Raw genomic sequence first — 16663 nt, forward strand, 5'->3', positions numbered from 1 at the left:
AAAAATGAAAATGATAGTTTAAATTCAACGTCAGGTTAATTACATATTATATATTACGCCGTTGTTACCTGTGAGACCGGATTTCAAAATGACGGCTTTGTTTTGCTATACTTACCCATTGTTATAATGTTTATTTTTAAGTTTTTAAAACTTTTTGAGTAGTATACAGGGATGTTGCTTGTGAAATGTAGCCTCACCTCTTCAAGAAATAACTGCATCTTAAAATTAACTTGTGCTTCAAATCAAAAATATATTTTTATTCTATGTTGAAGCGTTTTTATGTACTTTTAAGGTTGTGGCCCGCCCGATGTGTTGGATTTCTCTAGTCAAGTACCCCCACGTGACACCAATCGTGTTTATATGATAAATGAAGAAGTATCATACGTATGCAATGCCGGAGAAACAGTACCCAGTACCCCAACAAGGTGTCAGAACGATGGGACTTGGTCAATATCTATGGCGAATACTAATTTACCTGAGTGCAGTAAGTGTTTAACATTACGTTTTTTAAGTTGGCTAAGTGCAATCGTTAGAGGAAGCTAACAACAGTTTAATGCATGCAGCAGAGAAAAAAGTGTTTTAAAAACTTTGCCTGATGCAATTGCCTTGCTTTAAGCTTGCCAAACACTTGTCGATAGCAAAAGTGATGAAAAATAATTTTTACCATAAAAATGTTTACTTCCGCTTTGTCTTGCTGTTTCAGAAAAAACAAATGAAATTTTGAGTTTCTGATAATGTTATTCTGGCATTCCAAAATTTTATTCAATGATCCTTATTAAGGCGTTCAAATTAGATAAACTTGAATTTAAATTGGAGCCTACGTTGCATTTTTTTTTTAAATTAAGGCTTGTGAAAAACAGCACATTATTTACTGTCGTGGCTGGATAGTTTATTGAATGAAAAATCATTAAACTAAGCTAAGTAGACTACATTTTCTTACAGCTGTATTGTTAAAAAAGTAAACTGATGATGCGCCATAACAGATATGGGCAAACTACGGCCCGCGGCCAAATCCGGCCCGTTGGATTATTTAATTCCGCCCTCCTGATACTGACGGAAACAAAAGCGTTATTTCATTCATTACTATTTTCTCTTATGCACACACAATGATTCTATCGGATTGAAATTTTGTTATGTAGGGTCTATGGTTTATTGTTATGTCACAACTAAGCATTGTTGAATGTTGATTTGGTTTATTGTTTCGTCACAGTTAAACAATTGTTAAAGCATTGTTTAATGACATGATTGATCTGTCATGTCTGGCAGCAGGGCTAACCTAGCAAGGTTGTTAAACTCAATCAATGAGTCATTTTATTTTTCGTCATTAACGAGTGCTGGACGAAAAAGATACTTACTACAAAAATCGATTATAGACCTACCAGCACGTTAATAAACTGGAAAAGGTGGCAAACCCTTGAAAGGTTTAAAACGTGCCTGAATGGAAAATCATGTAGTAGGCTATATCTCACAAACCGTTAACCTCCTTATATATAGAAAGCTTATTTTAGTATAGTTTTCGAAGCTTTGTGTGTGTCAAACTTGATCAAGATATCGTACAATTAGCCTAATGTCTCATACTATTGCTGAGAGTCACCATGAACAGAATTAGAAGCAAATTATACCCACAAATAAACAAATGCCAATATGGGTTTATGCCTGATAAAAAAAAAAACAAGGAATGCTGTCTTCATTGTGAAAAACTTTGCTCAAAGATCAATCGAAATGCAAAAAGATCTGTGCTTGTGCTTCATCGAATATGAAAAAGCTTTTGATAAAGTCCAACACAATGAAATGTTAGGCATGCTCGACCGAATTGGAATTGACGACAAAGACCTAAGAATTATCCTAAATTTAAATTACAGACAATTAGCTGCTACCAGGATCAATAAAGATTGCAGTGACAACGCACCCATTCAAAAAGGAGTAAGACAAGGCTGTGCGCTATCATCTGCCCTTTTCTCAATATGCAGGGAAATATTTTAATACATATTGATAATAAAAGAGGTATTAGCATCGGAGGAAACAACATTAACCACATGCGATATGCTGACGACACCGTTTTGATAGCTGACTCAGAAGTAAAACTGTAGAACATATTGGATATTGTGTGTACGAAGAGCAAAATATTTGACATGGAACCATGGCTTGCATGGAACTAAATGAAAAAAAACTAAAACAATGGTCATAACAACGAAAAAAGAAGCCGAAACTCCTAGTGTATTTGTAATTTATCAGTTATATAGTGAACCATTTCTTTGATAATATAAATTTCTTAGCCATGTGATAAGAAAGCCAAGCTAGACCATCTCTCTATACTGGTAATTTTTTTTGGAAAGCGGGCACCCGGCGAACAAAGACAAACTCATCTGAAACAATTTAACGACAAGGCAAAAACAATCATTTATATAACATATCATAGGAACACCTGGTTTAATTATTCATCCGAGGTCGTCGATGCCAAAAGAAGATTCAGTTCAGTTTATTTCTGACTATTACCAAAAAACAAAACTGCATATATGCTAAACGTAGTAAGGGTCTAGAAAAATGTAGAAGCGACAATAATTGTTGGTAATTTACCGCAGACTTAAAATTGCAAAATATGCTCACATGTTCCATATAGGCTCCCGAAATGATTGCTCATCGGTTGGGTTTTAATTCGTAACTAAAACCTTGCTAAACAGTTTAGAATTAACTGTATTTAATGTTTTTACAGTACAGTAGGTACGCGAGATGAAGTTTTCATATTGTTGTTTTGACAGGATGCACCGACTTGTGCGCGACTCTCGATTGCACAACCTCCCCAGCTGTGGCTATGGGTATGGTCGGCTATACGATCGGTACAACGGTTGAGTACTTTTGCAATACTGATTCTGTCGGCATGGCAACTTGTGACAATGATGGATTAAATAACGACCCGCCTCAAATGTGTGGTAAGTTTGTTCTTTTTTTATGTATTGCAGTCTATTGTAGTGAGTGGTTAGTTCTTCGTTTTCACCATATTAGCATCTATAGCACTGAAGATGAGTGACCGCCGACACACGACAATAGTAACGCAGACATGTATGCCATGCCGTGATAATAGTGACGATTATTTACTCCTTTTACTGTGACAATACATGCTCCCAGAAATGTTGCTATCAACACAAAAATTTTCTGGAAACACTGCAACAACCTCAACGATCCAGTAAGCATTCAAGCATCATTACATCTTCAACTGATTCAGAATCGGGACAGCTCTAAATGTTTCCGACCGCACAGCAGAAGAGCAAGCATTCAACTAAATATTTCAACAGTTCTATACTCTCTTAAATTATTTGCGGCTTTGCGCAGCAGAAACAGTAATCCGTTGCAAGACTGTCGTTTACGAGACAGCCTGGTGTAATATACATGCACATAGTCAGAAACCATCCATACAATCATAATAAATACACACCCAACGTGGAAGGGGTGGAAAAATTGTCTGGTCCTCAACCAAAAAGCGTAACGTCGAATAGATTTAATGAACAATCTTGCTCCTCTGATGATAAGCATAATTACAAACCTACATTTTGTAACCTTATATAAGCCAAGATTTGTTTCTGTCGTGGAGTAAAAGTTGATTATCATAGTTCTTTTATGCGTAACTTCATGCATTATTTCAACTCCCCAATAAACATTTTCTGTGTACGCTAATGATTAAGAAGATTCTTGAGAGGTGTATGGTATATAATTCTCAACTGGTCAGTTAAAAGTTCGGTTCTCTAGCTTTGTGACTATTATTATTCTCACACGATGATAACAACCAGTGCCGGTCTTAGGGTATTTCGGGCCCTGTGCGGAATGTGCTTTGCGTGCCCCAATGACAATGATCCAATTCAGTAGCGTAGCAAAGTATTTTGAAAGGGGAGGGGGGTTTGACGGCCGGTGGGCGAAAAGGCGACACCAAGTGGAGTGGGTCTGGGAGGCCTCCCCCAAAAAATTTTGAAAAAATACTTTGAATTTGGTGCATTCTGAGCGCATGTTCAACAGAAATTTGGGTATGAATATTAACTGTAAAATGGTGCTGTCCGGTGGCATAGCAAAAGGATAAGATTATGTTTTCTCTGGCATTTTTCGGAAATAAAGCTGAGTCTCCATGTGTTCTTGTTGCTAATTCCTAAAGCCTCAACTGACTTCAAGGATACCGGTACTTGCTTGTGAATCGAATTGAATTTTTTCCATTGGAAATGGCAAAAATTACTGCATTTTCTGAGTAAATTGCGGGCCCCCTAATTTGCGGCCCTGTGCGATCGCACGGCTTGCACACCCCAAAGACCGGCACTGATAACAACCATATTAAGCAGGAACTGTCGGCTACTTTCAGTAAATTATTTTTTCAAAAATGTTTGCCAAATTCAGATAAACCAAGACTCTCTGGAAGAATTGCGCAAAAATCTTCACTTTTGTATGTTATGCGGTTTTTTCGTATTTTGCATATTGTATGAGTTTGTAAATAGGCCAAATTAGAAACGTGAATATAGCCATGTTTTACTACAGATGCGTTTATTGGATGATGGATCAATGTATTAGTCTTATATGACATTTAGAATCTTAGGTAGTCTTAAGTAATTTAGTAGGTGATCTTTAAAAGAAACATTTAAGAGCATAGATATTAATGATAAATACTGTGCTCCACGAGAAATACCACACGTTGTTGTTGTATGAACATAACAAAAATGAAAATGATAGTTTAAATTCAACGTCAGGTTAATTACATATTATATATTACGCCGTTGTTACCTGTGAGACCGGATTTCAAAATGACGGCTTTGTTTTGCTATACTTACCCATTGTTATAATGTTTATTTTTAAGTTTTTAAAACTTTTTGAGTAGTATACAGGGATGTTGCTTGTGAAATGTAGCCTCACCTCTTCAAGAAATAACTGCATCTTAAAATTAACTTGTGCTTCAAATCAAAAATATATTTTTATTCTATGTTGAAGCGTTTTTATGTACTTTTAAGGTTGCGGCCCGCCCGATGTGTTGGATTTCTCTAGTCAAGTACCTCCACGTGACACCAATCGTGTTTATATGATAAATGAAGAAGTATCATACGTATGCAATGCCGGAGAAACAGTACCCAGTACCCCAACAAGGTGTCAGAACGATGGGACTTGGTCAATATCTATGGCGAATACTAATTTACCTGAGTGCAGTAAGTGTTTAACCTTACGTTTTTTAAGTTGGCTAAGTGCAATCGTTAGAGGAAGCTAACAACAGTTTAATGCATGCAGCAGAGAAAAAAGTGTTTTAAAAACTTTGCCTGATGCAATTGCCTTGCTTTAAGCTTGCCAAACACTTGTCGATAGCAAAAGTGATGAAAAATAATTTTTACCATAAAAATGTTTACTTCCGCTTTGTCTTGCTGTTTCAGAAAAAACAAATGAAATTTTGAGTTTCTGATAATGTTATTCTGGCATTCCAAAATTTTATTCAATGATCCTTATTAAGGCGTTCAAATTAGATAAACTTGAATTTAAATTGGAGCCTACGTTGCATTTTTTTTTAAAATTAAGGCTTGTGAAAAACAGCACATTATTTACTGTCGTGGCTGGATAGTTTATTGAATGAAAAATCATTAAACTAAGCTAAGTAGACTACATTTTCTTACAGCTGTATTGTTAAAAAAGTAAACTGATGATGCGCCATAACAGATATGGGCAAACTACGGCCCGCGGCCAAATCCGGCCCGTTGGATTATTTAATTCCGCCCTCCTGATACTGACGGAAACAAAAGCGTTATTTCATTCATTACTATTTTCTCTTATGCACACACAATGATTCTATCGGATTGAAATTTTGTTATGTAGGGTCTATGGTTTATTGTTATGTCACAACTAAGCATTGTTGAATGTTGATTTAGTTTATTGTTTCGTCACAGTTAAACAATTGTTAAAGCATTGTTTAATGACATGATTGATCTGTCATGTCTGGCAGCAGGGCTAACCTAGCAAGGTTGTTAAACTCAATCAATGAGTCATTTTATTTTTCGTCATTAACGAGTGCGGGACGAAAAAGATACTTACTACAAAAATCGATTATAGACCTACCAGCACGTTAATAAACTGGAAAAGGTGGCAAACCCTTGAAAGGTTTAAAACGTGCCTGAATGGAAAATCATGTAGTAGGCTATATCTCACAAACCGTTAACCTCCTAATATATAGAAAGCTTATTTTAGTATAGTTTTCGAAGCTTTGTGTGTGTCAAACTTGATCAAGATATCGTACAATTAGCCTAATGTCTCATACTACTGCTGAGAGTCACCATGAACAGAATTAGAAGCAAATTATACCCACAAATAAACAAATGCCAATATGGGTTTATGCCTGATAAAAAAAAAAACAAGGAATGCTGTCTTCATTGTGAAAAACTTTGCTCAAAGATCAATCGAAATGCAAAAAGATCTGTGCTTGTGCTTCATCGACTATGAAAAAGCTTTTGATAAAGTCCAACACAATGAAATGTTAGGCATGCTCGACCGAATTGGAATTGACGACAAAGACCTAAGAATTATCCTAAATTTAAATTACAGACAATTAGCTGCTACCAGGATCAATAAAGATTGCAGTGACAACGCACCCATTCAAAAAGGAGTAAGACAAGGCTGTGCGCTATCATCTGCCCTTTTCTCAATATGCAGGGAAATATTTTAATACATATTGATAATAAAAGAGGTATTAGCATCGGAGGAAACAACATTAACCACATGCGATATGCTGACGACACCGTTTTGATAGCTGACTCAGAAGTAAAACTGTAGAACATATTGGATATTGTGTGTACGAAGAGCAAAATATTTGACATGGAACCATGGCTTGCATGGAACTAAATGAAAAAAAACTAAAACAATGGTCATAACAACGAAAAAAGAAGCCGAAACTCCTAGTGTATTTGTAATTTATCAGTTATATAGTGAACCATTTCTTTGATAATATAAATTTCTTAGCCATGTGATAAGAAAGCCAAGCTAGACCATCTCTCTATACTGGTAATTTTTTTTGGAAAGCGGGCACCCGGCGAACAAAGACAAACTCATCTGAAACAATTTAACGACAAGGCAAAAACAATCATTTATATAACATATCATAGGAACACCTGGTTTAATTATTCATCCGAGGTCGTCGATGCCAAAAGAAGATTCAGTTCAGTTTATTTCTGACTATTACCAAAAAACAAAACTGCATATATGCTAAACGTAGTAAGGGTCTAGAAAAATGTAGAAGCGACAATAATTGTTGGTAATTTACCGCAGACTTAAAATTGCAAAATATGCTCACATGTTCCATATAGGCTCCCGAAATGATTGCTCATCGGTTGGGTTTTAATTCGTAACTAAAACCTTGCTAAACAGTTTAGAATTAACTGTATTTAATGTTTTTACAGTACAGTAGGTACGCGAGATGAAGTTTTCATATTGTTGTTTTGACAGGATGCACCGACTTGTGCGCGACTCTCGATTGCACAACCTCCCCAGCTGTGGCTATGGGTATGGTCGGCTATACGATCGGTACACCGGTTGAGTACTTTTGCAATACTGATTCTGTCGGCATGGCAACTTGTGACAATGATGGATTAAATAACGACCCGCCTCAAATGTGTGGTAAGTTTGTTCTTTTTTTTTATGTATTGCAGTCTATTGTAGTGAGTGGTTAGTTCTTCGTTTTCACCATATTAGCATCTATAGCACTGAAGATGAGTGACCGCCGACACACGACAATAGTAACGCAGACATGTATGCCATGCCGTGATAATAGTGACGATTATTTACTCCTTTTACTGTGACAATACATGCTCCCAGAAATGTTGCTATCAACACAAAAATTTTCTGGAAACACTGCAACAACCTCAACGATCCAGTAAGCATTCAAGCATCATTACATCTTCAACTGATTCAGAATCGGGACAGCTCTAAATGTTTCCGACCGCACAGCAGAAGAGCAAGCATTCAACTAAATATTTCAACAGTTCTATACTCTCTTAAATTATTTGCGGCTTTGCGCAGCAGAAACAGTAATCCGTTGCAAGACTGTCGTTTACGAGACAGCCTGGTGTAATATACATGCACATAGTCAGAAACCATCCATACAATCATAATAAATACACACCCAACGTGGAAGGGGTGGAAAAATTGTCTGGTCCTCAACCAAAAAGCGTAACGTCGAATAGATTTAATGAACAATCTTGCTCCTCTGATGATAAGCATAATTACAAACCTACATTTTGTAACCTTATATAAGCCAAGATTTGTTTCTGTCGTGGAGTAAAAGTTGATTATCATAGTTCTTTTATGCGTAACTTCATGCATTATTTCAACTCCCCAATAAACATTTTCTGTGTACGCTAATGATTAAGAAGATTCTTGAGAGGTGTATGGTATATAATACTCAACTGGTCAGTTAAAAGTTCGGTTCTCTAGCTTTGTGACTATTATTATTCTCACACGATGATAACAACCAGTGCCGGTCTTAGGGTATTTCGGGCCCTGTGCGGAATGTGCTTTGCGTGCCCCAATGACAATGATCCAATTCAGTAGCGTAGCAAAGTATTTTGAAAGGGGAGGGGGGTTTGACGGCCGGTGGGCGAAAAGGCGACACCAAGTGGAGTGGGTCTGGGAGGCCTCCCCCAAAAAATTTTGAAAAAATACTTTGAATTTGGTGCATTCTGAGCGCATGTTCAACAGAAATTTGGGTATGAATATTAACTGTAAAATGGTGCTGTCCGGTGGCATAGCAAAAGGATAAGATTATGTTTTCTCTGGCATTTTTCGGAAATAAAGCTGAGTCTCCATGTGTTCTTGTTGCTAATTCCTAAAGCCTCAACTGACTTCAAGGATACCGGTACTTGCTTGTGAATCGAATTGAATTTTTTCCATTGGAAATGGCAAAAATTACTGCATTTTCTGAGTAAATTGCGGGCCCCCTAATTTGCGGCCCTGTGCGATCGCACGGCTTGCACACCCCAAAGACCGGCACTGATAACAACCATATTAAGCAGGAACTGTCGGCTACTTTCAGTAAATTATTTTTTCAAAAATGTTTGCCAAATTCAGATAAACCAAGACTCTCTGGAAGAATTGCGCAAAAATCTTCACTTTTGTATGTTATGCGGTTTTTTCGTATTTTGCATATTGTATGAGTTTGTAAATAGGCCAAATTAGAAACGTGAATATAGCCATGTTTTACTACAGATGCGTTTATTGGATGATGGATCAATGTATTAGTCTTATATGACATTTAGAATCTTAGGTAGTCTTAAGTAATTTAGTAGGTGATCTTTAAAAGAAACATTTAAGAGCATAGATATTAATGATAAATACTGTGCTCCACGAGAAATACCACACGTTGTTGTTGTATGAACATAACAAAAATGAAAATGATAGTTTAAATTCAACGTCAGGTTAATTACATATTATATATTACGCCGTTGTTACCTGTGAGACCGGATTTCAAAATGACGGCTTTGTTTTGCTATACTTACCCATTGTTATAATGTTTATTTTTAAGTTTTTAAAACTTTTTGAGTAGTATACAGGGATGTTGCTTGTGAAATGTAGCCTCACCTCTTCAAGAAATAACTGCATCTTAAAATTAACTTGTGCTTCAAATCAAAAATATATTTTTATTCTATGTTGAAGCGTTTTTATGTACTTTTAAGGTTGTGGCCCGCCCGATGTGTTGGATTTCTCTAGTCAAGTACCCCCACGTGACACCAATCGTGTTTATATGATAAATGAAGAAGTATCATACGTATGCAATGCCGGAGAAACAGTACCCAGTACCCCAACAAGGTGTCAGAACGATGGGACTTGGTCAATATCTATGGCGAATACTAATTTACCTGAGTGCAGTAAGTGTTTAACCTTACGTTTTTTAAGTTGGCTAAGTGCAATCGTTAGAGGAAGCTAACAACAGTTTAATGCATGCAGCAGAGAAAAAAGTGTTTTAAAAACTTTGCCTGATGCAATTGCCTTGCTTTAAGCTTGCCAAACACTTGTCGATAGCAAAAGTGATGAAAAATAATTTTTACCATAAAAATGTTTACTTCCGCTTTGTCTTGCTGTTTCAGAAAAAACAAATGAAATTTTGAGTTTCTGATAATGTTATTCTGGCATTCCAAAATTTTATTCAATGATCCTTATTAAGGCGTTCAAATTAGATAAACTTGAATTTAAATTGGAGCCTACGTTGCATTTTTTAAAAAATTAAGGCTTGTGAAAAACAGCACATTATTAACTGTCGTGGCTGGATAGTTTATTGAATGAAAAATCATTAAACTAAGCTAAGTAGACTACATTTTTTTACAGCTGTAAGGTTAAAAAAGTAAACTGATGATGCGCCATAACCGATATGGGCAAACTACGGCCCGCGGCCAAATCCGGCCCGTTGGATTATTTAATTCCGCCCTCCTGATACTGACGGAAACAAAAGCGTTATTTCATTCATTATTATACTATTTTCTCTTATGCACACACAATGATTCTATCGGATTGAAATTTTGTTATGTAGGGTCTATGGTTTATTGTTATGTCACAACTAAGCATTGTTGAATGTTGATTTGGTTTATTGTTTCGTCACAGTTAAACAATTGTTAAAGCATTGTTTAATGACATGATTGATCTGTCATGTCTGGCAGCAGGGCTAACCTAGCAAGGTTGTTAAACTCAATCAATGAGTCATTTTATTTTTCGTCATTAACGAGTGCGGGACGAAAAAGATACTTACTACAAAAATCGATTATAGACCTACCAGCACGTTAATAAACTGGAAAAGGTGGCAAACCCTTGAAAGGTTTAAAACGTGCCTGAATGGAAAATCATGTAGTAGGCTATATCTCACAAACCGTTAACCTCCTTATATATAGAAAGCTTATTTTAGTATAGTTTTCGAAGCTTTGTGTGTGTCAAACTTGATCAAGATATCGTACAATTAGCCTAATGTCTCATACTACTGCTGAGAGTCACCATGAACAGAATTAGAAGCAAATTATACCCACAAATAAACAAATGCCAATATGTAGCTAACTGCTCTTGGCTGATGCTGAGCTTCGTCGGAGTCTGCCTCGCTTTCTGACCTAGTCTTATTCTGAAACGATCCCTGTTCCATATCTAGAAAGCTAAAACCTCAATTGCTAAGGTAACAGGGATCAGTTGTCAGTAGATGTTACAGAAAATATATTTCGCACTTATTCAGTGCATCGTCAGTTCTGATCTATGTTCTGATCTATCGTCAGTTCTGATCTATCTAGCTAAATGCCAATATGGGTTTATGCCTGATGAAAAAAAAAACAAGGAATGCTGTCTTCATTGTGAAAAACTTTGCTCAAAGATCAATCGAAATGCAAAAAGATCTGTGCTTGTGCTTCATCGAATATGAAAAAGCTTTTGATAAAGTCCAACACAATGAAATGTTAGGCATGCTCGACCGAATTGGAATTGACGACAAAGACCTAAGAATTATCCTAAATTTAAATTACAGACAATTAGCTGCTACCAGGATCAATAAAGATTGCAGTGACAACGCACCCATTCAAAAAGGAGTAAGACAAGGCTGTGCGCTATCATCTGCCCTTTTCTCAATATGCAGGGAAATATTTTAATACATATTGATAATAAAAGAGGTATTAGCATCGGAGGAAACAACATTAACCACATGCGATATGCTGACGACACCGTTTTGATAGCTGACTCAGAAGTAAAACTGTAGAACATATTGGATATTGTGTGTACGAAGAGCAAAATATTTGACATGGAACCATGGCTTGCATGGAACTAAATGAAAAAAAACTAAAACAATGGTCATAACAACGAAAAAAGAAGCCGAAACTCCTAGTGTATTTGTAATTTATCAGTTATATAGTGAACCATTTCTTTGATAATATAAATTTCTTAGCCATGTGATAAGAAAGCCAAGCTAGACCATCTCTCTATACTGGTAATTTTTTTTGGAAAGCGGGCACCCGGCGAACAAAGACAAACTCATCTGAAACAATTTAACGACAAGGCAAAAACAATCATTTATATAACATATCATAGGAACACCTGGTTTAATTATTCATCCGAGGTCGTCGATGCCAAAAGAAGATTCAGTTCAGTTTATTTCTGACTATTACCAAAAAACAAAACTGCATATATGCTAAACGTAGTAAGGGTCTAGAAAAATGTAGAAGCGACAATAATTGTTGGTAATTTACCGCAGACTTAAAATTGCAAAATATGCTCACATGTTCCATATAGGCTCCCGAAATGATTGCTCATCGGTTGGGTTTTAATTCGTAACTAAAACCTTGCTAAACAGTTTAGAATTAACTGTATTTAATGTTTTTACAGTACAGTAGGTACGCCAGATGAAGTTTTCATATTGTTGTTTTGACAGGATGCACCGACTTGTGCGCGACTCTCGATTGCACAACCTCCCCAGCTGTGGCTATGGGTATGGTCGGCTATACGATCGGTACAACGGTTGAGTACTTTTGCAATACTGATTCTGTCGGCATGGCAACTTGTGACAATGATGGATTAAATAACGACCCGCCTCAAATGTGTGGTAAGTTTGTTCTTTTTTTATGTATTGCAGTCTATTGTAGTGAGTGGTTAGTTCTTCGTTTTCACCATATTAGCATCTATAGCACTGAAGATGAGTGACCGCCGACACACGACAATAGTAACGCAGACATGTATGCCATGCCGTGATAATAGTGACGACTATTTACTCCTTTTACTGTGACAATACATGCTCCCAGAAATGTTGCTATCAACACAAAAATTTTCTGGAAACACTGCAACAACCTCAACGATCCAGTAAGCATTCAAGCATCATTACATCTTCAACTGATTCAGAATCGGGACAGCTCTAAATGTTTCCGACCGCACAGCAGAAGAGCAAGCATTCAACTAAATATTTCAACAGTTCTATACTCTCTTAAATTATTTGCGGCTTTGCGCAGCAGAAACAGTAATCCGTTGCAAGACTGTCGTTTACGAGACAGCCTGGTGTAATATACATGCACATAGTCAGAAACCATCCATACAATCATAATAAATACACACCCAACGTGGAAGGGGTGGAAAAATTGTCTGGTCCTCAACCAAAAAGCGTAACGTCGAATAGATTTAATGAACAATCTTGCTCCTCTGATGATAAGCATAATTACAAACCTACATTTTGTAACCTTATATAAGCCAAGATTTGTTTCTGTCGTGGAGTAAAAGTTGATTATCATAGTTCTTTTATGCGTAACTTCATGCATTATTTCAACTCCCCAATAAACATTTTCTGTGTACGCTAATGATTAAGAAGATTCTTGAGAGGTGTATGGTATATAATTCTCAACTGGTCAGTTAAAAGTTCGGTTCTCTAGCTTTGTGACTATTATTATTCTCACACGATGATAACAACCAGTGCCGGTCTTAGGGTATTTCGGGCCCTGTGCGGAATGTGCTTTGCGTGCCCCAATGACAATGATCCAATTCAGTAGCGTAGCAAAGTATTTTGAAAGGGGAGGGGGGTTTGACGGCCGGTGGGCGAAAAGGCGACACCAAGTGGAGTGGGTCTGGGAGGCCTCCCCCAAAAAATTTTGAAAAAATACTTTGAATTTGGTGCATTCTGAGCGCATGTTCAACAGAAATTTGGGTATGAATATTAACTGTAAAATGGTGCTGTCCGATGGCATAGCAAAAGGATAAGATTATGTTTTCTCTGGCATTTTTCGGAAATAAAGCTGAGTCTCCATGTGTTCTTGTTGCTAATTCCTAAAGCCTCAACTGACTTCAAGGATACCGGTACTTGCTTGTGAATCGAATTGAATTTTTTCCATTGGAAATGGCAAAAATTACTGCATTTTCTGAGTAAATTGCGGGCCCCCTAATTTGCGGCCCTGTGCGATCGCACGGCTTGCACACCCCAAAGACCGGCACTGATAACAACCATATTAAGCAGGAACTGTCGGCTACTTTCAGTAAATTATTTTTTCAAAAATGTTTGCCAAATTCAGATAAACCAAGACTCTCTGGAAGAATTGCGCAAAAATCTTCACTTTTGTATGTTATGCGGTTTTTTCGTATTTTGCATATTGTATGAGTTTGTAAATAGGCCAAATTAGAAACGTGAATATAGCCATGTTTTACTACAGATGCGTTTATTGGATGATGGATCAATGTATTAGTCTTATATGACATTTAGAATCTTAGGTAGTCTTAAGTAATTTAGTAGGTGATCTTTAAAAGAAACATTTAAGAGCATAGATATTAATGATAAATACTGTGCTCCACGAGAAATACCACACGTTGTTGTTGTATGAACATAACAAAAATGAAAATGATAGTTTAAATTCAACGTCAGGTTAATTACATATTATATATTACGCCGTTGTTACCTGTGAGACCGGATTTCAAAATGACGGCTTTGTTTTGCTATACTTACCCATTGTTATAATGTTTATTTTTAAGTTTTTAAAACTTTTTGAGTAGTATACAGGGATGTTGCTTGTGAAATGTAGCCTCACCTCTTCAAGAAATAACTGCATCTTAAAATTAACTTGTGCTTCAAATCAAAAATATATTTTTATTCTATGTTGAAGCGTTTTTATGTACTTTTAAGGTTGTGGCCCGCCCGATGTGTTGGATTTCTCTAGTCAAGTACCCCCACGTGACACCAATCGTGTTTATATGATAAATGAAGAAGTATCATACGTATGCAATGCCGGAGAAACAGTACCCAGTACCCCAACAAGGTGTCAGAACGATGGGACTTGGTCAATATCTATGGCGAATACTAATTTACCTGAGTGCAGTAAGTGTTTAACCTTACGTTTTTTAAGTTGGCTAAGTGCAATCGTTAGAGGAAGCTAACAACAGTTTAATGCATGCAGCAGAGAAAAAAGTGTTTTAAAAACTTTGCCTGATGCAATTGCCTTGCTTTAAGCTTGCCAAACACTTGTCGATAGCAAAAGTGATGAAAAATAATTTTTACCATAAAAATGTTTACTTCCGCTTTGTCTTGCTGTTTCAGAAAAAACAAATGAAATTTTGAGTTTCTGATAATGTTATTCTGGCATTCCAAAATTTTATTCAATGATCCTTATTAAGGCGTTCAAATTAGATAAACTTGAATTTAAATTGGAGCCTACGTTGCATTTTTTTTTAAAATTAAGGCTTGTGAAAAACAGCACATTATTTACTGTCGTGGCTGGATAGTTTATTGAATGAAAAATCATTAAAGTAAGCTAAGTAGACTACATTTTCTTACAGCTGTATTGTTAAAAAAGTAAACTGATGATGCGCCATAACAGATATGGGCAAACTACGGCCCGCGGCCAAATCCGGCCCGTTGGATTATTTAATTCCGCCCTCCTGATACTGACGGAAACAAAAGCGTTATTTCATTCATTACTATTTTCTCTTATGCACACACAATGATTCTATCGGATTGAAATTTTGTTATGTAGGGTCTATGGTTTATTGTTATGTCACAACTAAGCATTGTTGAATGTTGATTTGGTTTATTGTTTCGTCACAGTTAAACAATTGTTAAAGCATTGTTTAATGACATGATTGATCTGTCATGTCTGGCAGCAGGGCTAACCTAGCAAGGTTGTTAAACTCAATCAATGAGTCATTTTATTTTTCGTCATTAACGAGTGCTGGACGAAAAAGATACTTACTACAAAAATCGATTATAGACCTACCAGCACGTTAATAAACTGGAAAAGGTGGCAAACCCTTGAAAGGTTTAAAACGTGCCTGAATGGAAAATCATGTAGTAGGCTATATCTCACAAACCGTTAACCTCCTTATATATAGAAAGCTTATTTTAGTATAGTTTTCGAAGCTTTGTGTGTGTCAAACTTGATCAAGATATCGTACAATTAGCCTAATGTCTCATACTATTGCTGAGAGTCACCATGAACAGAATTAGAAGCAAATTATACCCACAAATAAACAAATGCCAATATGGGTTTATGCCTGATAAAAAAAAAAACAAGGAATGCTGTCTTCATTGTGAAAAACTTTGCTCAAAGATCAATCGAAATGCAAAAAGATCTGTGCTTGTGCTTCATCGAATATGAAAAAGCTTTTGATAAAGTCCAACACAATGAAATGTTAGGCATGCTCGACCGAATTGGAATTGACGACAAAGACCTAAGAATTATCCTAAATTTAAATTACAGACAATTAGCTGCTACCAGGATCAATAAAGATTGCAGTGACAACGCACCCATTCAAAAAGGAGTAAGACAAGGCTGTGCGCTATCATCTGCCCTTTTCTCAATATGCAGGGAAATATTTTAATACATATTGATAATAAAAGAGGTATTAGCATCGGAGGAAACAACATTAACCACATGCGATATGCTGACGACACCGTTTTGATAGCTGACTCAGAAGTAAAACTGTAGAACATATTGGATATTGTGTGTACGAAGAGCAAAATATTTGACATGGAACCATGGCTTGCATGGAACTAAATGAAAAAAAACTAAAACAATGGTCATAACAACGAAAAAAGAAGCCGAAACTCCTAGTGTATTTGTAATTTATCAGTTATATAGTGAACCATTTCTTTGATAATATAAATTTCTTAGCCATGTGATAAGAAAGCCAAGCTAGACCATCTCTCTATACTGGTAATTTTTTTTGGAAAGCGGGC

The 16663-nt window shown here is 36.4% G+C and overlaps 1 protein-coding gene across 1 annotated transcript in view; it reads left to right on the forward strand.

The window, feature by feature from the left end:
• The window catches only part of LOC145780679 (uncharacterized), a 104452-nt gene that overhangs the window by 75325 nt on the left and 12464 nt on the right, over positions 1 to 16663 (forward strand). The window contains exons 27-33 of the mRNA XM_082592299.1: positions 293 to 484; positions 2760 to 2930; positions 4983 to 5174; positions 7450 to 7620; positions 9675 to 9866; positions 12392 to 12562; positions 14615 to 14806. Coding sequence (XP_082448425.1) covers positions 293 to 484; positions 2760 to 2930; positions 4983 to 5174; positions 7450 to 7620; positions 9675 to 9866; positions 12392 to 12562; positions 14615 to 14806 — 1281 coding nt within the window. The remainder of the gene's footprint in view (positions 1 to 292; positions 485 to 2759; positions 2931 to 4982; positions 5175 to 7449; positions 7621 to 9674; positions 9867 to 12391; positions 12563 to 14614; positions 14807 to 16663) is intronic.

Source organism: Aplidium turbinatum, chromosome 12 (assembly GCF_918807975.1).
Source record: "Aplidium turbinatum chromosome 12, kaAplTurb1.1, whole genome shotgun sequence".
Classification (NCBI taxonomy): Eukaryota; Metazoa; Chordata; class Ascidiacea; order Aplousobranchia; family Polyclinidae; genus Aplidium; species Aplidium turbinatum.